This window comes from Tauraco erythrolophus, chromosome 3, assembly GCF_009769465.1.
Source record: "Tauraco erythrolophus isolate bTauEry1 chromosome 3, bTauEry1.pri, whole genome shotgun sequence".
Classification (NCBI taxonomy): domain Eukaryota; kingdom Metazoa; phylum Chordata; class Aves; order Musophagiformes; family Musophagidae; genus Tauraco; species Tauraco erythrolophus.
Genome location: NC_141467.1, coordinates 46,889,160 through 46,913,666, shown reverse-complemented (window position 1 = coordinate 46,913,666; position 24,507 = coordinate 46,889,160). Strand labels below are relative to the sequence as shown.

General features: G+C 39.4%; 1 protein-coding gene across 3 annotated transcripts in view; it reads right to left on the bottom strand.

Annotated features, from left to right (window-relative positions):
* Positions 1 to 24,507, bottom strand: part of PIEZO2 (piezo type mechanosensitive ion channel component 2) — a 319,421-nt gene that overhangs the window by 55,826 nt on the left and 239,088 nt on the right. For 2 of the 3 annotated variants that reach the window (XM_086609196.1, XM_086609197.1), the window contains exons 17-27: positions 24,015 to 24,188; positions 21,331 to 21,372; positions 17,032 to 17,064; positions 16,447 to 16,682; positions 13,435 to 13,595; positions 12,351 to 12,527; positions 12,047 to 12,172; positions 9,061 to 9,261; positions 7,319 to 7,523; positions 7,074 to 7,175; positions 6,494 to 6,659 (exon numbers count right to left, since the gene is read on the bottom strand). In XM_086609196.1, the coding sequence (XP_086465322.1) occupies positions 6,494 to 6,659; positions 7,074 to 7,175; positions 7,319 to 7,523; positions 9,061 to 9,261; positions 12,047 to 12,172; positions 12,351 to 12,527; positions 13,435 to 13,595; positions 16,447 to 16,682; positions 17,032 to 17,064; positions 21,331 to 21,372; positions 24,015 to 24,188 (1,623 nt within the window). The remainder of the gene's footprint in view (positions 1 to 6,493; positions 6,660 to 7,073; positions 7,176 to 7,318; positions 7,524 to 9,060; positions 9,262 to 12,046; positions 12,173 to 12,350; positions 12,528 to 13,434; positions 13,596 to 16,446; positions 16,683 to 17,031; positions 17,065 to 21,330; positions 21,373 to 24,014; positions 24,189 to 24,507) is intronic. The other variant, XM_086609198.1, reaches the window with a different exon arrangement.

Here is a 24,507-nt window from a genome sequence, read left to right as displayed (position 1 = left end):
AGAAACAATTCTGTATTTTCAGATTCCTTAAAATCTTGACTTAATATTGACTCAGTGAGCTTTCAAATAAGAGTATCTGTCAAAGGTAATACCGAATACTACATATAGCTAAACACTGAAAACCCAACTAATTCTTAGTTTCCCCTATTTAGTGTTCTGATTCCAGATGTAACTGTGTTTTCAGGATTTGTTCACCCAGACTGTGAAACTAGATTTGTCAGGAAACCAAGCAGGGAGACAGCACTGTAGGAGTACGCATAGACCGAAGCCAAACCATATAAGAAGTAAACGAACTAAACGCACTGCATGAAGCCACATAAAAAGGCCCCTGCTGCTTGATGTTCTCAGGCTCAGAACTTTCTAGGAGCATGTATTTATAGTCCTAAATTTATAGCCATGTATTATACATTTCACTTGCCGAAGCCAACCAGAGAGGCATTTAACGAAAGGTAATGAGAAAGGCCCTTTATGTTTATTTCCCACAAACATTTCAGAAATTTATGGACTACTGCCTGTGAAATCTAAAAATGTCATGACTTTAGAGATGCTACTGGGTTTTGGATGATAAGATGTTAATAAAGAATCTACGCACCAGAAAAATAAAGAAGCAGAAGACATCAGCTGAACAGGTCTTCACTAACTTAATATGAACTGGAAATTGTGCTCTCACAGTTTCTCCGGAAAAAAAAATGACCATAATATTTGGTGTTTCTTTAATAATAACTATTGATGTGTGGGATAGCTAGGAAGAGATCACCCTTCTGACACTGATCTAACGATTGCATTATTTCAAAAATCTTGTCTGCTACCAAATGCATGAGCATCTTTTGAGAAAAGTGCAAAATGGAACTGAATTGATCAAGCGAACAAGAATATCTTAATACTCTTCAATAAAAATGGACTCTGACTCTTAAAGACAACTGCAGCTGGCTTGGATCCAAACTTTCCAACATATACACACACTTGAGTCACAGTCCAACAGCAGATACCACTCTCAGATTAAGAATTCCAGAAATTAGAGAGAATATGAAAAGGAAGACAATAATTCAGCTATTTTTTTCAATATAATGTTAACCACTTGCTACATTTAAGCAGTCATCTAAAACATCGAATACAATCGTTCTTCTCACTTTCAAAATACCCATTAAATATATAGCATTGGACATCTCTAAACCAGCAAAACAACAATACAGGATGTAAAGAAAAGCATCCCAAAAGGCAGGAGGAATACAACCGTGACAAGTGACAAATGATGTAGTTCTTAGACACAGAAATCCTTCTGATTTTTAAAATTTGGAATTACAAGCAAGCCCAACCATAGAAATGGCTCTCAAGAGTTCATCTTGGAGCAGACATCTTAAAAAATGGTGTTTGAACAAGTCATCCAAGGCACACTTAACCGATGAATATCACCAATCATCCCAGAACAATGCTGGCCCAAGAACAATGCCACATGGACCACAATGGGCAGAACGACAGTCGAGTAGTCACAAGTAGATCAAAATATTCTTGAAATCACACTTCTTTCTGTTCAATATGCCAAAACTCCTTGTCTGTTACAGTGTAGCGTCACACATCCCACTAATTTTCATTAATTGGTTATAATGATATAGGTAGTTCAAATGCAGTAAGTGCAAGAATGAAGACGCGTCTTGGCAGGGGAGTTCTCAACGTATTGCCTCTCAAATCACTTGACACACTCTCAGCTGCAAATCTTTCAATTTTGCCTCAAACCTCAGAAAGTTAGGAAGTGAGAAGTTTCAGTTCCTTGCTCTGCAGATTATAATGCAACAGAAGGAGGCTGAAGCAGAAGACCACTCCAACAGCTAAAAAGTCCCTACACAAACCCAGAAGATCAGCAAGGGTGTTTACCCTCTGTTTGAAAACTTCTTCATAGACAGCAGAAAATGCTTAATCTTGGATAGCATATGCCATAATTTTATGCTTTCACTGCAGACCACACAGATCATTAGTTTAATGCCATGTAAAGCTTCCAAACCTCATCTTCTAAGCAGTCTTTAAATCTACATCCAGTCACAGAGAGGAGAGACCACCCTCAGGATGTGGTATTTGACAATACATCTAGGAAATCTGAGCAGCTGCTTCCCAAGGGGACAGTCCCACCCCCCGTCATCCCCTCAGCTCTGCGTTCCAGTTCCTTCTTTGGCTTTGGCTCTCTGAATTGGTTTCAAGAAGCAAATTTGCAAAAGCCTATTTATTTTGAGGGGAGGACAGAAGGAAGGGATACTTTTCTGCCATTCAGCCTATGAACCAACTCACTGCTGGTGTGATGAACGCAAAGGTGGGAGTGTGTAGCTGGGGACCAGGAATACAGCCACACATCTGAGGAAAATTAGCCACTACACCAGTGTACCAAGAGCATCAGACTATGGCTTTTCATAGTATGAGAACTTCTGAATGAGAGATTATACAAAAGAAACCTGAAAGATGAATGAAAAGTAAAAAATGTTGACTTGCCAACTGTGTCATGAGCAGAACCCCCTGATACTTCGGATAACATCACTGTTCAAAACCAAGGAAGACAAAGTCTGAAGTTCATTCCACCCATCCATCAAAGCAATTGTAACCTCAGATGGCTCTCCATATCAAATGATCTCCTTTTCTTTACTAAAGCTTTATTAGTCTTATGATGATTGCTTCAATATTTTATTTCCACAGGAATTAATTTTTAACTGTAATACAATCCAGTCTGTTGCAAAAAGATTGCTCTAGGTGTAGTTTTTTTCCCGGTATGCTCAATGGTTTGCTTGGCTGTGGCCTGTCTAGTGTCCGTCCCTCTGCCTGCAGGCACTGAGAGGTGCTGATGCTGCAGCAGACAACCCCCTGGAGGAAAGGCGTTTGTCATCTTTGAAGTTTAGGGAAAGAACACGCTTCTGCTTAAGAGCTGGTGAGAGTCTATCGTGCTGTTGCTTTGACTGATATAGCTCAATGCTGCTTCATGCTGGAGGACCTGCTGTTATGTTGCTTCTTTGCCTTCCCTTATCAGCCACCTGTTTTGATTTGAGTGTGGCTACCCACTTGCATATAACCCCAAGGCTGTTCCCAAAGCTCTCTTCTGATGACTACCCTCTCCTCTCCTCTCCTCCAGGCACATTATCGCTACATATATGCATTCTGTAAGCTATCTCTACTCCCTAATGTCTTCTTTTTTCCCCCTCTTGCCTATCTCCCATTCCTTACATTCTTAGCAGCCTGTGTGACCCTGTATAATAGTCTGTTACCCCTTCTAATCCTAACACTACTAATTTCTCATCAAGCCTCCATCCCCAAAGCCTTTCCCTGTAGCTCCATTTCAGCCTTCAGAAGGCAGCTTCATTTATTTTCTCTTTGCCAATAGCAAAATTGAACCTTCTGAAAATTAGCTCCCTTATTTCAATAGTCTTCTTCAAATTTAGTGTTCTGGATCCTCTTAGGTCTTAGTCCTCACTATTTTTGCCAAGTCCTCTCCCAGGAATGATACTCTCTTACTCTCTCGCTCTTACCAGTGAGGTCCTTCCTTCATGCTTCTATCTGCTTTAAAAACTCCCAAATCCAAAGCTGTGTTATTTGTTGAGGCTCATTTTATTAGCAACAAAACATTTATCTTCTTTATACAACAAATATGACAGGAAGCCTGTAACCTAAGTTAGAAGTGTAGTTCCAAGAAAGGCATTGCAGCTGCCTTTGAGAAACTTCTCCTGACTCACCTGGTGATAGTTCCCAGGGTGAAGGTATTAAGCGGGACAGTTCAATGACTGGCTGTTAATATTGTTTCTGCTCTTAAGAGGAAAAAAGTAGATTACAATCCCAAATTTTTTCCATGTCAATGTCTAGGAGAATGTCTGAAAACTGCTTGGGAACTGAAACAAGGATTTTCCAGCATTAGAGACTGTGGGAAAGGATTATCCTCAGTGAAGTTGCTTTAAATCCTGTTTCATTTTAAAAACTCCTTCTATTCTTCGTTTTTATTTCTGTTTCAAAGGCCTTTGGTTGTGCTCTCCCTTGAGGTCAAGCACATATCCCCTGAGAAATCTGGGGGTGGAAAGACATGAAAATTTCAGGAAATCTCTTCCTTAGACTGTATTTATCATTGTTGAGCTCAAGTATTTCTCCAGAGAGAACAATATTAAGCATTTGGAAATATGTTGTTTTTCTGCCACTGTTTATACTACAGTTAAAAGATTTTTATCCATGCCTACAAGAACAGTGACCAACTGGCATCTTCTCAAGGGAAGAGACACATCAGAAAGGGTGCTTTGGTCTGCAAAGGCCACTTCTTTTACATGGCAGTAAATACACATTGGGCTTCTCAGAAAACACACGAATACTAAGCACTAATTTTTTTTAAGCTTTGTAATTTATTCATAACCAGGTTGCTTTCACTTACTTGTTTGGTTCTTTCTGACTGACTTCTGGAAAACTGTCAGTTTTCATTTCACTTGCTTGAATAAGCTTTGAACCAAGTTCTTGTCCACGTTACTAAATATTTAGACCATTCTGAAACTTCTATGGCAAAGTGCAAGAAATGTTTTTAGACAAAGTCCTTTCAGTTCCAAATTGTCTTGGATGGAGGCCATATACATACATTTTCTTTTGAGGTATATCTTTGGTGGATTCTCCAGAGCTTGAGAGTCCTTCTTTTTGAAGATTTATAAACCCTAATAAAAGATTCAGTCACTTTAAGAGACTGTCCAGCCATTCCCTGGTGCTTTAAGGCAAATTAGGCATTACGTGCAGTGCAATCTCTCTAAAAAGTAACATCATCTGTGTTGTAGTGAAATTACTGAAGCATATTTAAGGGCTCAAAGAAAAGAAAGACACCATCAAGAACAAATTGTATTATGTACTTTATACTAAAGGAAGGTCTGTTTATACCTATATACACCATTCTGCAAGTATGTTCCCATTATAGATTTAGGAATCTAACCTTACAATAAAAAAAAAACAAACCACAAAACACGTTACAGCTTACCTGCCTGAGCATCTACAAGAAAGGATATCATAAACAGGAATTTCCTCTGTTCCTGAAATTAATGAGTTTTCTATTCATCTGATGGATTTTTCAAACAAAAATGTCCCTGTTCTGTTTCTTTCTCTGCCTTATTCTTTTCATTGTACTTCTTATTCACACAACATAAAACTATCACATGAAACAGTTGCACAGATTTCTGGATCGCAGCTTATTTGTTCAGCTCACCACTACTAATGGGATTCTTTGATTTTCTGTGGTTTTGTACTGTCCACCAGCAACATTACTCACTGCTTAATACAAGTTGCAAATTCCCAATTAAATGGTTGCATATAATTAATCATCTATACTCAGGTCTATTGTGTTAGCACATGCCAAGCAGTGTGTTTGAATGGATGTGATGCCATCAATGACTTCAAGCTGATGCATACCATGCCTGTGAATCAAAACACAGAACTTAACCCAAAGGATTGTGGAGAGGCAGCAGGCCAGTTCAGCTTGGACTTTGCTTTCCATTACAAACCTGACTCTGATTCCCATCCAAAATCTTCAAAGAACATCCTCTGTGCTTCAAACTTTTTATGCTTGGCCATTTGGGAATACCTTCTACAGACAACCAGAAATACCTATCAGATTCCAGGGAACTTTGGAAAGATGCCAAAAGAGGCTGTTTAAAAAGCAGTGACTTTCTTGCCTCTTTTTCCCTTCTGAAGATAGCCTTAAAACACATTTACATCATTAATGAGTCTTTTTCACAATGATTTTTTTTTGTCAGCAACTACCACCAGTGACGGTCTTTGCCAGTGACCAATCACATCAACGTGCCTGATGCAGCTGCTGTATTAGTTTTGCTAAGATGGACAGTGGCAAGAAAAAAACAGAATGGGCTGTCTCAGGCTCCACCTCCTTTTTATATTATTCACCTTCTTGAACAACCTTATATGCAATGTTGAGAAACAGGAAGACATGCCAGTTGTCCTTCCAAGACACTTTTAAGGTTCTTATGCCTACATGAAATAGAACAAGGGATGGTCTCTCATATTAGAATATTATTTTGATTGTACTTAGACTACAAGTCAGTAGGACACGACTGACAACTTGGTGGGATTAAACACGTACGTGGGCAAGTTCAGACCACAATGGATTCTTGCTAACATGCCTGTGTTTGGGGGAAGCCATTGGAGTGCTGAAGTCCACCATAAACACTGTCCCACAGGGCATTCATGGAGGCAATACATGTTTTCAGGCAAATTTATCACTGAACATCCCTCTGGGGAGCACTTAAAACAGTCAGGCGTGTTAGGAAGACTTGTTTTCATCTGTCCCTTTCTAAACTAGAAGCTGATTACCCAGAAGCTAACTATCTGCTGTCTCGTATAGTAGTAAAAGGTATGTTTTGAAATGGGAACATACATGAATATAAGTTCTAAGTAAAATTGGAAGCTGTGAGAGTTACTTTCACGCTTGAGAACTTTACAAAAATGAAATGCTGTATTTTCTAAGCATTCAAGATTCAGTTCTTACCGACAGTGAATGAAGTCAGGAACAGGATTATGCTGGCTAAAAGAAGCTGCGTCAAGATTCATGCAAATTTCCACATTGTCTCCAGCCATGATTCGTACTGCAGCTTTGTTTTCATCCTCAAATGTCTGCCTTTGTAAGGATGCACACAGCAGCAACATGAAATCATCTAGGAGAAAGCAGTGGTTGCAAGGAAGAATTCAGTTACCAACTTAGGAGTAGGAAGTGGTGGCGATATACTGTAATGTAGTTACCAAACTGTTTTCCCACACTTTGAACCTCCAAGACTGTGCTATTTTCAATGTGTTTAACATCAATTTGAATTTATTAATTTATTTAGGTTTTTTGCCTGTCATCTTCTGTGATTTTTATTGAGGAATAAAATAGAAAAGAGGAAATAATTCATACTTTTGGATGCCACTTATTAATTCTTTGAATTTTTCTACTACATAAAAAGCTACACTTAGTATTCAGTCTCCCACAGAATATGTCAGCTTGCTACCAAAGAGTAAATAAAAGGCTGTACAGATGTTTTAAGCAAAGGACACGTAAACACTTCACAACTATGTGCTAAGATACTTACAGACAAGGAAGACAGGGTTTGGTCTCACAATGAAGTCTGGAAAGTATAACCACTTTATGATGTTAGAGTTGAAGTTGGCATTACCACTTCTCCATGGATAGTCTGTATGACAGAAGCATGCAAAAATGTAATCAGTACTTTATAATAAGTGCTTCATTCTTTTCTTCTGAATACTTACCAGCTTCCCAGCACTATTATGTAAAATCAAGCCACAGCAACTGTCCACAAAGGGTAAGTGTCCTTACCTTTACAAGGAGCAGGTGGGATGCCAATGCAAAGGAAGTACTGGAACATAATGATGCATGCCAGAAAACAGCAGTATTTTGGCCAGATCTCTGCAATAGCTTTTCTTCTACGTCGATACAATACAGCAATCAGCCAGAAGGCATGAATCATGGCATAAAAATCCATTCGTTGACCAATCACATTCACTGATAGAAGAAAACAGGTCTGGAAAAGAAGTAAAGAAACAGAAGCAACATTTGCAACCTGATAGCTAGTCAATGCAACAATGATAAACTATTCTGGATATTGACAGGATGCTTGGACATGAGCTGGGGCTGACTGCAGGAACCCTGAGCAAACCAACATGCTAAAACAGTTTGTATCTCTCCAACAGCAACCTCTCCCACCCCACTCCAATGCCCCAAATGTTCGATACTCTTCTATGAGTGTCAACTGTGTGAATAAAGCAGTAAAATAGGTTTCCATTATGTGATATCTAAAGATACAGCATGGAAACAGTGTTGTCACAGTAACCTATCCCTGAAATGTCATGATTGTTGCCAAGCAAAGTACGTATTACACAGCCATATATTTTGATAGCACTTACAGATGTGAAAAAGAAGAGGAACTGTTAAGAATAACAAGTAAAGTGTATCCTCATGTGGGAACCAGACAAAAAGTAAAGGGATTTAGACCTTACAACCTCTATTGGCTATAGACAAATCCAGTCAATTGCTGTAAGGCAGCTTTAGTTCTCCATTCTTCTAAAGGCTCTGCATCCCAGAGACTTTCTGCTCTCTGGCTCCACTTACAGCAATCCCCTCACACAATGCCACGAAGCACGTTTTCAAACTTAGGGAATAATTCATAGTGAATCATTTATTCCATGTACTTCACTATTTTGATTTTCTCTCTCCTCAGGTTAGGATGAGTTTAAATTTATTTCCCAAAGGAAACAGCTTGCTGATTAATTTTAATTTTCACTCCTCCTTAATCCTCAGACTGTTAGTGAACAGTTTGCTCTGTTTATGAGTAGCAAGAGGCAGTAGTGTTTAATAGATAAGTCAAGAGCACCATTATGATTATATTTGAGATGCATTAGCCTAGGAGTTGCCTTCTGCAGATAGCCATAGAAATTTTTGAAAAGTCACTATTTCTATGAACATTTTTGAAAGTACATTTCATGTGTCTGTGAACAAACAGACGAGATAAAGGAACAGAGATGAAGGGTTTTTTTGTTTGGTTGGTTGGTTGGTTTGGTTTGTTTTTTTTTTTTTCAGCACTTGTTCAGCGATAGCTTGTTTTCTAGGCAGGTTCAATTCTGATGTTCTGCTTTCAGATTGGGTGAAGCAGATACAAGGAATACATTAGCAGAGCTTAAACCCCAGCAGTCTGGGCCACTGATGCTTGGCAAACAGACAAGCAGGTCTTCTATTAAATAGGACACCTACCAGATGTTTAGGATACATCATGGATCTTCAGAAAAATCCCTTCACTCCTTTGTACCTGCCTCTCCTAATTTTCAGTGTGTTTCTTGTTCACTGAAAAGTTCTTTGGAGAAAGAACTTTTTCTTACACTAGTGGCACAAAGCAGCAATAGTCTTCCCTGGAGCTCTTGCTCCTGCAGATTGCTAACAGCTATAGCAACAAGATGACTAAGAAGCATCCAGCTGTCAAACACAGTTCAAGCTAGTATTCAAAAATAACACAATCAAAAGGTTAGGAATGATATTCTAAAGAAAAAGAATATATAGTGATTTACCTCCAAACCAAACTTGTAGAAGAAATAATTTATGAAATACTTGACACAGTTTACCAATCCATCATCCAGATGTGCTCTTGTAATATCATGGAAAATGGTTTTAGTCACAGGTGCGGTAAGGTTATTTCGACATCTATAGTACTCTTGATGACGGTAGATTGTAACTTCAAAAGCCAGAATAGCCAGCATCAGTAAGTTATTCTATCGGAGACACAATAAGAAGAATATTAAATAAAAATCAAAACCACAGGAAACTATAAAATTTTCTGATAAGCATAAACCTATGAATACTCAAACGGATGTTAGCACTGAGCACTACTGCGTTCCAGGATGTGCTGGCACCTATTCACAGCTACTATCATTGAAACAAAGCAAGGTTTCTACCACTACTTGGACTTTGATGAAACATACTGACATCCAGATGATACATTCAAGACATTCATTAAAAAATACTATAATGAACACTAGTTGTGGAAAAAGAGGGCAGGGAAAATGCATGGACTCATCCACATGCCCTCTCATATTTCATAGCTTCTCTTAAGATATCATTATCTTAAAGTCATGAACATGGGTCAGGGCAATCCCAATCACAAATAGAGGCTGGGAAGAAAATGGATTGAGAGCAGCCCTGAGGAGAAGAACTTGGGGGTCCTGGTTAATGAGATGTTCAACAACAAGCCAGCAATGTTCATTTCCAGCCCAGAAAGCCAACCATGTCCTGGGCTACATCAAAAGAAGCGTGGCCAGCAGGTCGAGGGAGGTGATTCTGCCCCTCTACTCTGCTCTCGTGAGACCCCTTGGTAGTAGTACTTGGAGTAGTACTGCATTCAGTTCTTAGGCCAACATAAGAAGGACCGGGACCCATTGGAGTGAGTCCACAGCAGGGCCACAAAGATGATCAGAAGGCTGGAGAACCTCTCCTACAGAGACAGGCTGAGAGAGTTGGGGTAGTTCAGCCTGCAGAAGAGAAGGCTCTGGGAAGACCTTCTAGCAGCCTTCCAGTACTTAAAGGGACCTACAGGAAAGCTGGAGAGGGACTTTTTACAAGGGCGTTTAGTGATAGTCAAGGGGCAATGGCTTTAAACAGAAAGAGGGTAGATTTAGATTAGATCTAAGCTCTGAGCATGGTGAGGCACTGGAACAGATTGCCCAGAGAAGCTGTGGATGCCTCATCCCTGGAAGTGTTCAAGGTCAGGTTGGATGAGACTTTGAGCAACCTTGCCTAGTGGAAGGTGTCCCTTCCCATGGCAGGGGGCTTGGAACTAGATGATCTTTGAGGTGCCTTCCAACCCAAACTATTCTATGATTTTATGATTCTATGACCATACTTCTGCTTTGCATTACAGGAGACAGAGGATACAAGCATACACAGTCATCTGCAGGGGTTCAGCTGGCAAACATTAACTTCCTAAAACTGCAGGGATGCTGGGTAGTGCAAATGTATCATGGATACTCTTTTAAATGAACAGTCTATCTGCCAGTCTTCACTCAGGCACAGCTCCTTCTGTCCCAAAGCCAGACTGACTGGGATGCAGTCTTGAGGAGCTCTGAAGTGATTTTTTTTTTCTCTCAGAAGGGAGATCTGCCCTATGCTCAATAGAAGAGAGGTATTAACCAACCTCAAAATTTGTTTAAAGAGACCAGTTCAGGGAAATTCCCTCGAGGAAGCCGTAACTGAAGGTGAAGATGTAATCTCTAGATCTCTCTTCACTGAGAAACATTTGGGACGAGAATGTCCTGAGACAGGTGCCACTAGTTTTTTTTGTTTGGGTTTTGGGGTGTTTTGACAAGAAGTTATTTTTGCTTGCTGTCCCTTGGCTTCCTAGTCTTGTTGGGGAGAGTTTTACATAAACCATCATAGATAGGCTCCTCATTTCAACACTGCAGATATTTTGAATGTCTGTGATTGAAGGAGCATAACAGAAACACACCAATACTTGAAGCTTGGCACATTCAGGTCTAGCACTGAAATTAATTCCTCTATGCAGAGGAGACATTTTATTTGTTAACTCAATGAAAACCCTTCTAGAATAATTTCTAATCCCAAAATGTTATCTGTTTATAGCTGTAAAGCTCCAAGCATCAAGTCAGACAATGCTAGGTAACTTCACTCTCCATGCAGAACTCTTGGGTCAGTAATTGCCGTTCCCCACATGTATTCTTAACCGTGTAAGACACATGGCTAAGCAAGTGAGAGGCAGAGGCACTACCAGGGCCTGATACATTGACCTCCAGAACTTGGCAGGTCTTCCCTATACAAACAAAGCACACAGAGGTAAGCTCTCAGGGAAGAAATGAGGAATAAACCTAGTTAGATCAAAACTTGCTGTTGTTCAGTCAACAAATTTATGACAACCTCAAACTGTGTATACAAAATTTTGGAGAACCTTTAAATTAAGAAGAGACATGCAAGGTTTGCCTCAGGAGTTTGCACATTTTAATTGTAAGTCGGGTTTTTTAATCAAGACAGTAATAATAAAATATTGCTCACAGGCATCAACCAAAAATAAGGAGAAAAACAAAAGACATCCATTTACTAGAGTCTGAATGAATTATTCCCTTAACTCATCATATATTCTAAGCTATGGCTAAGGAATAAGCACTTAGAAAAATTAACTGCCTGCAGCACACAGTGTCATTCAAGGCAATTACTCCAATCAGACTCATCAGTCCTCTGGTACCTGAAAGCTATGTACCTCTTAATTACTTAGAGTTCTTAAATATCACATTTCTTAGAGTGCTTTTAACAGATGGTAGAGTCAGACAGCCATACTTCTACATGCAGATTATCATAACTGGTACTGAATCCCTTCTGGAAATGCCCTGTGTAATAGACATGGCTTTCTCCTGTCTCTTCCCCTTTGTACTTTCCTGTTTCAATGGCTTGCATTACATTTTTTTGTGTGGCAGATTATTTATTTCAAAGACATTCCTGATTTCATCACAAATAAGAAAATATCTCAATACAGATAATTAAAGAAGTTACCCTTAAGTACACAAGCAAGGGATAGGACTTCCTCAATCCAACCCACTCTGCAGGATCAACTGGCCCACTGTAGAGGACTGATGTTTTGAGTTCTTCTAAATTGACCTTAGTTTCATTCTCTCCTGGCTAAAAAGAAAATGCAACAGTTTATGAAAAATGAGTTTAAGGCTGCTTGGGGAGGGAACGACAATGAACAACAACACATCAGGTGAACTGTAGTTTTCAGAACTTCATATGCTTCCTTTTGCTCTTCTTCATTGAAGAAGGCAGCAGTCAAATCTTTTTAATACACACTTGTACTCACCAATGTACAGTTACTGGAAAAAGTGCTGGGATCAATAGATGTGAGCTGGTACAACATTTTGCAGACAATAATCACACATGTCCAAACAGTGCAGATACTTGATGCCAATGGGCGAAACTGAGCATATGGCAAAGCAAGAGCCCAGGTAATTAAAAACACAAAGTTAAACAGAGACACCTGAAAACATAAAAACAGTATGGAAATTACATGGAGTAACAAGAGAACTGAGAAAGTCTGACCTTCTCCATAGTAATTAAAAAAAATAATTCAAAAGAAAGGGACATAGAGAAATTGTGAGAAAAATAGTGGAAAAAAATTACAATATTCACAATAACACAGACACAAAGTGGTAAATGAAGAAGGAAAAATTTAACAGTCGGTTTAGGAAGAACTTGGTCTCCTACATAATATTAATACTGTTAGACCCACAAAACTGCATACCCACCCTACAAGGAGACATGAAAAACAGAGGACCATATGCTAGTTTTGCTGCTTTAGCACACACGAAACAAAGAAGAGATGATACAGATTCATGTGTCTATGGAATCTACCTTCATCATCTTGACCTTTTTTCCTCCCAGAGATGTGAGAAAAAGGATTTCTTATTCTGTTTTTCTAGTGAATCCTGTCTTACTACCTTGTTCAAGGAATGGTTATGTCAGGTAGAGAACTCATACTGCCCACACCAAAGGCACAGCTAAAAGTGTAGCCCCCTTTTTCTTTAGGCATAGTTCCATGTTGCTGTTTCTTCAGCACCAGACTCAGTTTAAGTAATTTTCCTAGATGTTCCTTCCCAACCCTTTTCCATACCCTCCATCCCTGGATGATGCCCATAACCAGCTTAAGCAGGGGAGGGATTACATCTCTTGAGTCCAAAGAGACTAGCAAAATCTTAATATCTGGGGAGAAGGGGAGGGCTGAGAATATCTAGGCAGAGAGAATATTACAAGCCCAGTTGGATCCTACGGTTTCAATGAGGTCTGGCTTAAGGAAGGCATCTCCCTGCACTTGGGTGTGCCACTGCACAGCAGATGCTGACAAACCTCCACCACATGTAAGATTCTGACAGCAGGTGTTTACTTGCCTCTTTCACTGTGACCCAGATGATATAAGAGGAAACGATCTTGATGATGTGCAGCTCCAATAACCACCACACAAAGACTTGCATCTTATGAAAATACTCCAGGAATTTCAAAAACAGCACTGTAAGGCGGTCAATCACCAGATGCCATTTGTTCCTTAAGTCTGCAGAGATGTTTAAGCAGAACCATTGGGAGGAGAGAAACAGAAGGTCTCTATAAAAAGGAATGCTCCACTAGGCAACAACAAGCTTTCTACGTCTTCTCTTCTAGGCCTTAGAGTAAGACAAGAAGGAGGTTAAAGGTATGGCTCAGTGGTTAACTAAGACAAAATGGGGTTGAGACTCACTTAGCAGTGGTGATCTCTCTTCTGACCTACATTCACTGGAAGGATTCCTCACTTCAAAAGTGGTGCTGGTGGCTTCCCTTGCTAATTCTGCTTTTATTCCTGTCTAGCAGAGCCTTTCTGGGGCTCCATTTTCATCCAGTATCTTTGGACTTAAGCTTAGGGATCTCATCCAGGAACTAGATTTGAGACACTCCAGCCCTGGCCCTTATCCAGCTCAGAAAGAATAGGATTTTGTTCAATGTTTGGAAGCTATGGACCCAGTCTGTTTTCAGAAAGTACGGACAACTACTGTTCAGGAAGTTTTTCAGCCAACCTGGAAGAGATCCATGCACACTAGGAGTAGGATTCCTGTCACATGGGTTTAGACAGCTGTATTATAGATGTCTTCCTATGTCAGAGTTATCTTAAACTGTCTTGCAAGCAGTACGCTCTCCTAGAGTGTGATTTGTGCCATCCCAGGACAGACATCTAAAACAGGCAAGGCAAACTGTAGTCCAGTTGAATATTTCTCTCAGTTGAAAAGGGAGATTTAGCAAGTTAAGACCCTGAAGTTGGGTGAAAGTAATCCTCTGCAGACAACATTTTTCTAAAAAAGCCATCCTCACAAATAATATCCTAGTGAGCAAGCATGCGGCAACTTCTATACATATGAGTATATATGACAATAAATATGGTGAACAGTGCTCTCTAAGTGCTGTCTTTGCTTGTGGGCTGGCTATAAAACTGTTTCACCAGGCTGGTACGTATTAGTATAAAGTCTTCACACTGTATTAGGCGTTTCAGAAGCACTTTGGAGATTAGGAAGAATTTTGCATGCTGTGAGAACATTCTTACAGTTAACATCAGAGATGGAAATGTTTGCAAGTGACACCAAAACACATCACTGTCTAAGCTAGTAAAAATGTAAAGAAGTTACCAGCTTCTGTATGTAATTATTTCAACTTATCTGGTTATTTTATATAGAGAGCAAACCAAGATGATTATTCCATGCATATCTATGTGAAGAACACATGCACACTTGCATGAAAAACCAGACCTTTGGAATACCTTATAACCAAATTCTGTTTTGTTTTTTTTTTTTCTCTTCTGTCCTTTTTCTCCAACCACAACTTAGAAAATCTTAATAAAAATGCTGAGTGATGTAAATTCCATAAGTTCACAATTATACTTAACAAATTAATTAAGCTATACGACTCTAACCTTACATGTGTGCTTTTATAGGTGCAATGAGTGTATTTAAAGAAAGTCTTTATTTATAGAATTAGATGTTCTCACTTATTCTTTCGCTGCCTTTATTTTAGTTTACAGTGTTGCCACCATGCAAGGTATATCCAGACAGTGCCAGTTAAGCGGAGCAGGCAGATAAGGTACTGTAGCGAGCTCTGTCTAGCAGGTCCAGGCACTACGTGCACAGGGATAAAATATAGGCCTGACTGCATCCATTGAAAAATTGTACATCATTGTGTAATAAAGTCTGCACACATGAACATTTAAAATAATGTCAAAACTCCAGCCACATGGCTATACGAAAATTATATAACTCTTTGGTAGAAATAAATGCATGTACAGCTTAAAGATAGATCCCACATGGCAAGCAGCACCTTGTGCTATTGCCAAGCCCCTCTCGCTGTGGTGCAGAAGGGGCCCCAGGGAGAAGGTTGCAGGTCCCCACTTCCCTGCTTCCACATGTCACTGCACAGGGTAAACTCCACCAGCTGGCCTCTGTCCCCAAACCCTTCCAGCATGTAAGGATGGCCAGAGTGCAACAAACTCATCACCCCTGATAGACTGCAAGAGAGCTGGCCAAGAAAGGTTTCCATGGCCCAGGAACACCTCTGTGAGGGAAGATGTCCCAGCCAGGAATGGTAAATAGTTTCAGCTTCACTTCCCTAGGGCAGCTAAGCCAGATGTGCTGCCATTTTGCCTTGACAAAGACCTTGTCTCTATTTATGTGTCACAGTCCTGTGAATATTGGCATGAGCAACTAAATCTGTGGTAAGGTCATTTCCAAACAATACAGCTTCCTTGGGTGTTAAATGCTCTTCCCTGGTTTTCACTCATGGCTCATATTGCAAACTGAGATACAGACATAATTCACATTAGGAGTTCATCTTAGCAATACCAAGGATGACAACATCAGTCTTACCCATGTAAGCCCTTAAGCATTTTTATGTTCATCTGGCATCAATTACACATTCCATATCCAGAAGTGAAAAATATGACACTAATGTGCACATGAATAATGAAGTAAAGCCATTGGGACTTCTGGAGTGGAGTGCCTTGAAAGCATGCAGTATCAGAGATTAAATATGTATGTGTATTTTCTTTATTATAAAGAGATTCCACTCAAAAGGAGTTCTTGGGATTTGGGGTTACCTGCTAGTAATCCAATCCAGACCACCTAGAAGAAAGAGGTGGGGTTTCTTTTGTTTTCACCCTCTTAGCATCCTACAGAAACAGTAAGATCTTTCTTTAGAAGAGACTGTAGCCTGTTGAATAATTGACAAGTAGCCATCTGCTCAGTTCAGGTTCTTTTGGCAAAGACTGTATGTAAAATTAGAAGGAAAACCTGATGATTGAAGTGAGCAGGGATGACCAAGAATGAATCATCTGTTGAAACTGTTAATTAAGGCTGAGGAAGGTAAAATTTGCAATCTGCAGAGCTTACCTGTAGTTTCTTCTTCCACTGATTCGTTGTCTTCGTCATCATCATCATCATCTTCCTTGTCCTCATCTTCCTTTTCTTCCTCTTCTTTTTCGACCCTCCCTTTCCCTCCCTCCCCCTCTGGCTCTTCCATTCTTTTCTCACCAGCCTCTTCCAGCATTTTATCCTCTTCCTTTTCTCTGCTGGCTGTTAAGTTCATCATAGTTATGTCAGGCAGGCTTCCGTCTTGGTGTACCAGTCTGTTGGTAAATAGTAGCATGTCAGCAAACTGAGCAGTAATGACATTGTAGTTTTTTTCTTTTTCAAGATGTATAATTAGAAAAAAAAAAAACAACGTTCATGGAAAATGCCTTAGAAGTGGAAAAGTTAATGATTCTGGTACTTTCTCCAAACACACACTGCAAATTGAGTTGGAATGTATTAGTAACTACTTCTCACTCAGATACTAATGGTTAGTTAGTAATGAGTGGTATTGACACTTAAACTTGACATTTTCCCCACCGGAGAAAATGGTCAGAGTTTAAGATGTAGAAGCATGAAATGACATTGTTTAAGAGGAAACATTTCATGACTTCATAGGGGACTTACTCATTTTGGTGGTTTGGTATTTTTTTCTTGAGGCTGCTCAAAGTAATTGGAACAGAAAGAAAAAGGGAGATGAGAACAGAGGGGTTACAGAAGAAGGTCATTGACAAATACGTCATGCTACATTGCAAGTCATAAAGCATTCTCCTGCTCCATCTGCAGAAGCCTTCTGATGCCAAGAGCATGCCATCATGACATTCACAGGGCGCTTCTATAAAGAAACACGGAATTGCAGCACAGATGGAAAGGGGGCAACCTATTTACACCAGTGCTAAACATGGTCAATGCTCTACCATGCTGCCAATAATGCAGCTGAATCATCAGAAGTATCTGACTGATTACTGTAAACGCATTTCCACCTTCTTTCAATTGAAAGATGCAGCTGGGAAGCCAAGGAATTTGCAAATTTTCTTCCAGCTATAAGCCTGGGAACAAAGAAAAGCAAAAATTCCATGTCTGTGGCTTCAGTATATTTTATCATGTCTGTCTTTGAGAGTGCCATTCATTCTCTCTCTTTTCCACATTCCACAGAAAATTTTTCGTAGATGTGTAACTGTCTCTTACTAAATCTATTAGTAATTTTCAGACTACTGAAACTGGGATATGACTGATTTAACATAGAAACAGTATTTCACTATTGCCATGATGCCATTTTTTTTTTCACATTTATTCAGTATATATCTTTTCTTTACTGAGAAAAGAGACATTCCTTTATGGCTTCAGACATTTCTTTCTTTTCTCCCAGCTGTGCTGTGAGTACTCACCTCCCATATTTGCATAAACCCTGTTTTTCCTAATTCCCTGATTCCATATGCTTTACTTAGCACAGCACTTAATGCCATAAATAGTCCCTTTGAATACAGCTCTTGCAATAAAGTCTCCTTTGGGCAAGCTCATATCTATATGATCAAGTCACCAAATGTTTAGTTATGCTATTGAAATTGCTACACTCAGCATACTTTCAAGCACTTGTTAGACTGTTCCTGGACTAATGCAAGTAACTTTAATATGCTACATTACCATCTAAGGGATTTATTTTTCATGATGTGAAATTCTGGCATATTACCAGTTAGATAGGATATTCTGCCAATTTTAAGCAGGATTTTTACAGGTTGAGAAACTAAAAATCTAGATTTATCCATCTGATAATGAAAAAATAAAAACATAGGCTAAGCATTTAATGAGAAAGTCAAAAAAGCGGAATTATTTTTCAAATATTTGGAAGCTGTAGTTTCTTCAAGACGGAAACTTTGGTGGCTCAAAGGAGGAAAAAATTACAGAAATTTGACTAAACAATCCTGAAGTAGAACTACCATAGCAGTTACTCGAAAAGTAGAAAAGGTGGTTTACAGGTAGAAGTTTAACAAGCACCAAATAATCTTACTGAATAAATGCATTCATGACAATGATTACTGAAGTCCTTCATCATGGATTGAGTGATGAACCTGAGTGTTCAATAATCTGAGAATCTCTTATACTCTACAATATATTCAGTAGCTTTGGCTACTGTAAAATAGGGCTTTTTGTCCAATATACTTTATTTTCATATTTAAGCTAGTCTATATACTAAAAGGATATTCATATCTCTGTAAAATGACTAAGCAATAATATTCCCTAACGTGACATAATCTAACTTTGCATATCTACCTAAAACTCTAATAATGTACAAACAGGAGGGTCATGTATAAAGAAGAGAGAATGAATTTTCAGTTAAGTTCAAATGTTATGGAGATTCCCAGTTACTATAGATCATCAGAGCCCATTTAAAAGGCAATGCCCAATGAAATGAAAGTATCCATACAATTAGATAGGTTTTGCTCATGTACAATTGCATTGACTTTGATGAGTCATCTTCCCAACTGACTTCTGTAACTGAAAAACCTACATTCACACTGGTGTAAATCAACGACTTACTGACTTACCTCAGTGTAGACTGGACAGAAACACAATAACCCTATAGGATTTTGTATGAGATGACTCACCTTTCTCATATTCATATAACTCCCATTCGTATCTGGGAGATCCAGAAGTTGATGGGGTTATAAAGATGGGTACATGCAGTATATATACCTGATAAAGCATCAGTATGAGCTTAGTTTTCAGTATGTTGGTGCTTAGTTCTACTGACATCAGTAGGCTTGAGCCCAGGGCCATGTGCTCAGGAGATCCAAGGCTTGATAAAAAGCTTTGCCTGCTGTTCGAAAAGTCAGTCTACTTGGAATCTTTCTTCTCAAACCTCCTCATTTATTGCTATTGCTATTATTGTTCGTCTTTTTTTTTTTTTAACTACAAGATTCCATGATATCATGTAACAGACAGCACTGAGATATAAGGATACAAAAACTGCACTGGTTTAGAACATCTAAGACAAGCTATCCACACAGGCTTCACGGCTAGTCAGGTGTAACTTCAAGTTGGAAAGCATATACTGGTGGGAAATTATCAGAAATAACACAAAGGTATTGTGTCTGATACTTAGGAAGAAAAATAGCTAAATAATAATGCAGACAACAAGCCCAGAAGGTACAGCCACTAATGTTTTTAACCGAGAGCACTTCCTATCCTCAAATTCATTAAATAGGGTATCAATAACAAGAACTATACTAGCAGATTTAGTTTTAGGCATCAAAGCAATTTCAAAGGCACTCAAACCAGGCATGTGCCCCATGTCCTTGCTGGACTCTAGTACTTTCACCTATTTGTAATTTGCTAAAGCAGAAGATTAATTAATAACATTTTACTGGATGCATTATGAAGCATCTTTTGCCTCTAACAGAGCTTATGAATTGCTTGAAACCTTCTGGGTCAAAACAATTTCTCAAGTATCTGTCAAGCACAGCCTTAACAACAGAAAGCTTTCCACTCTGCAGAACATGAGTGATCCATCTTCCGAATATGTAGTGTGCAAGATTCAAACCAAGCACACAGTGCCATAACTCTATTGGCAGCACCCCAAGCGTTTTCCCTGAGCTGCAGCTGATTTTGCTGCCTGCATCCATGGCCAGGCTGGCTGCTCTGTGTTGGGGTGTGTGCAGGCCAGGCAGTCTCAGTGCCAGGGGTCCCTCTCCTTCCTTTGGGAGCTGCTTTCATGCTGAGGCTCTTGTCCCTAGGTCGCGGTTGCGCTGCAGCTGGGTCTGCGCCTGCTCCCATGCCTCCCTGACACTGCGCCTGACGCACAGGCTGACTCCCTGCCTTCACCTCCGATCTGGCTCATCTCTGGGGACTTGCTGGGAGCTCCCCAGGCTGTGGCTGACCCTGGCTACCGTCTCCAGACTGGATCCTCACCTTCAGCTGATGACTATCGTTCCTTTTTCCCCGTGGGAGAGAGCCCAGCCTTGCCTCCTGGCTGTGCCCATCAATTCACGGCTTGCCTGCCCTTGCTGCTCCCTGACACACAGCCTTCCTACAGACCAGGTTTCCAGCTCTCGTGAACTTTTCAGAACCCTGGCGTAAACTATGTGATGACACTTGAAGAAGGTGCGTGAACATGACACATAAATTAACTTCTTGTTAGAGCAGGTAGACACAAATATCTAAACAAGGGATTTTCTCGGCTTTTCTGTTTATATTCAGTAGCAACAACAAACTCAGAAGTCCTTCTATTCTCGGACCTGATTAAACAAAAGCCCACATTTACTCCAGTCAAATATTTTGAAAGAAATCTATTTTATGGAAGTGTTTTCAAGACGTTGTTTATAAAGGGATGACGACAATGGCAATACGGGCTTTTGTAGTTTGGATACTGCAGCACCCAGCTCAGCCTATGAATGAACATCCTTAGCACGCAGCTGTTTCCATGTACTGCATGTTCCGTTTCTGTCTCTGAATCAGGAAATCTCAGTCTGTACAAACTCATAATACGTACTGCACGTTTAATTGACCTGGTCTTCAAATTTCCTTTCTTAGGTGCTTGTGAGGAAGACGAGGACATGTGTCTGTGTGCACAAGCAAGCATGCATCTTTCCATGCACAAACAAAAGGTAGATAAACGAGCCTCCTCAACCAAGTCTGTTGTCTGCAGCCAATTACAAATAGCACCAATTACTCTTGTATTGAGGCATGGGCAAAGTTCAAGAGAAGAATTCCCAGCTGGGAGATGAACTCACAACATATACATATGCAGGAGAGATGTATTAACTGCTTCACCAGCTTTAGGAGACTACAATACCTGAGCAACATTCTCTCCCTGCTTACTTCACAGTACTGTGCAGCAAGAACATACTTTGTTTAAAGGCAATTAAGAAGTACCAAAAAAGTTAAGGTGTATTTGTTTTAGAGGAAAGGAAGAACTGAAGTACCCACCTATTAATTATCAGATAAACACGGCCATTGACTTTGGCATGGCTATGAGGTGGGAGATGAAAGCACAAGAATGCATGAGATGAAAATGGGAAATGAATTAGAGAGAGAGAGAAGGAAACCATTAAATAGGAATGAATGCACCTTCCTGTTTACCAAGAGAGACACATTGTCATAACAAAGCACAATCTGAAAGCTTAACATACACCATGCAGTGAAAAGTCTAGGAAGCTTATAAATGCAACATTTTGACGTTTAGATTGTATGTAACTTCAGTTAGAACTGCAGGTTCTTTTCACGTGAGAACAGCCTCTACTGCTTTATCTCAAGTAAGCCACAGAATATTCTGCATATTTTCAAAAATAGCTACTTTGCTTCTTTTTGTTTTTATTTTAAAGGTGATTATAATGGAGCATCATACCATCGAAATTATCTGCCTCACAATCTTTATCTCTGCCATACCATAATTCATGGTGCTGCAAGGAAATGGGCTTGGGAAGTCCTAATCAAAGGATTTTTCTATCTCTTGCAGATGTAAAATTGATCTTTATAAAGCACCTTTATAAATAGTGAGAAGTGTCTCAGTGTGTCAGTTTCTGTCCTCTCTATTTGCAGCTGGCAGAGCCTTACTCTTGAACTTACTCTGCAAACTTTCTCATGTGAAGCAGCATCTCAACACATGAACAGTCTCTGTCATTTTAGCAGGACTGTCATTCAGTTAGACACAAACATAACACCATAATCATATATGGCACTTCAGGGGCAGAAGGAGAAACTGTAGCTGCTTTCTCTATTACTTTCATGACTAGCTCTCACCCACTGTGGTTGTTTTAACAAGTCTGCTATTAAAAGGATTGAGTTTTGTGTCATTACTCAAAATTAAGGTTCAGTTTCTTTATTTAAAATTTTTTGTTCAATGCAAAAGAAGCAGCATAAAAGCAGTTTTGAAAGGTGAACTAGCTCTTGAGTGAATGTTAGTGTTTTCAAAGCAAAAGGGAAAATTAAGTTTTAGTGGCTTTGTAAGAAAATTGCATATATACATAAGAGTCTTTAATCTGTGTTTTAATTGTTTCTGCAACTAGCATTACTGTTAAGCTGGAGCTGATTGTTGTGCTAGCTCTTATCCAGCTTTACACACCATCAATATAAATGTCAGCTGAGCTCTCATCCTAAAGCTTTGAACTATAAAGTCAGCTGATCCTCAGTACTGATTTGTCGCATGGATCTTCATATATCAGGGAGTGTTCATGGTAGTACAAACCAGAAAAAGTGTTCTGATTTGGCTATTGAACATACTCGTGAAGGTTTCTGAGGAGGAACAAATGATATACGTGATAATTGTGATCTCGAAACACTGCAAAACGGCAAATGTAGCACATACACCAAATTTAAGAGTTAAAAATATCTAGGTACTTATCTGACAGCTCAATACAATCTAGTATACACTTAAACTTAACAATATAGCATTAAAGTAGCAAGATAAAAAAGCTAATGATATCACAATCCTCTTCACCTGCCACTTTACTGTAGTGAAAAGCTCGGTGCGACAAGGAATGTCTACTTTCAGCACTGTATCTCAAGGCTATTTAGTCCTGGCAAAATTTTTTGCTCTCAACAAGACAATTGAAAGGATTTTGTGATTCCATCCTTTGGGGATGATGTGACTCTAGTCACAGTGATTCTCTTCATGCCAACATTTGGAGAGCTGTATAATATTTTTGTATCTTTCATGTATAATAGAAAGATTTGCAAGTAGTGGTTTCACAGGCAGAGCGTACTGTACCACGAATTCATCTAAGTCCTGGGAGTGCCTTGGGGTTGTTTTTTATCCTTTTGTGCCTACTAGATTGCACTAGGAGAGAAACTGGAAGCTGTTTCTACTTTACTCAGTACAATTGCAAAGTGTTTGGGCTAAAAAAGAGCTCACACAGTTACTGCAAACTGTAATTCATTCCCCCAAATGCCTCAGCCCAGGAACGACCCCCATTTCAGCTCAGACACCTATATGGGCTCCAGTTTCAGGGCTTGATTGCCCAGTTCAGAGATGTTAACATGCACCTGTTGCTGCACGAGAAGTCTGCTATGGGCAAAGAAAGTTTGATCACAGGCCATTTCAAAGGGCCCTTGAATCTACCATTGCGTTTAGCAATTCAAGAAAAGCAAACCAAAAAGTTATTATGCAAACAGTCATTTAAAAAGATAAGTTTAAAAAAGCCCACAACATTGTTAGGAAATTTTGTCAAGTTTGACTTGTTCTGGTTTTAGCAATTATTTAAACACAGAAACCAGAAGCATTCTATAAAAGTAGAGCTTATTCTCATGCACTGACGATAAGGAACACAAATGTTCTTCTACCACATAAGGACTTATAAAAAGGCACACATAGCAATTAAGCATCTAGCTCCCATTAAAGGTCAAAGTCAATGAGATAAACACATAAATACCACTAGTACCTTCGAAAATGTACCCCAAAATGAAAAACCTCAGTGTGTGGAGAAAAATGAGGAAAAACAGATACTTTGGTTGTTGTTTGTTTAGCAGGGTGCTGGATACTGAGCACCTTCTTTTTAAGCGAGGTACTCATTGCAAAGGAGAATGACATCTAATGAAAAGTGAGCATTACAAGACAGTCAGAAACAGCATTTTCATATAGATAGTCAATAGCTCAATTTATTTTGTTTCTTTACCTGTAAATAGTGTTGTCCTGTTTGCTGGTTACAGCTTTTAAATCAGTGAGCTGGAGAAATCGATCATGGAAATAGTGAAGGTGTAAGATACACGCCAGCAGGAAGGACGTGGGGATAAAGATGCGTGTGAATAGTTCAGCCACAGAAAACTGTTTTAAGCCAAGGTCCTCTAGTCTGGAAAAAAAAAAGTAAGCCACTAAGCCACCTTTTCACAACAAAATATTTTGTTGTCATGAGACATTTTTACAAAATTGTTTGCAATAGGAAATAAGGGGCTGGTACTTGTTATGTGATTTTAGTTTTTAAAATTCTTCTAAATCAGTAAGTTTTACAATGCAAATATCTTGCATTTGGACTCAGTAATGTAGAGAGATACTGTAAATGTACAGAGTCAAATGAACCAACACCGCCACAGATCTCTCGAACCGGATGAATTTGCTCTGATTGAAAGTCTTGCACTGCAGATCCACTCATATTGCATAGACTCTCTCAT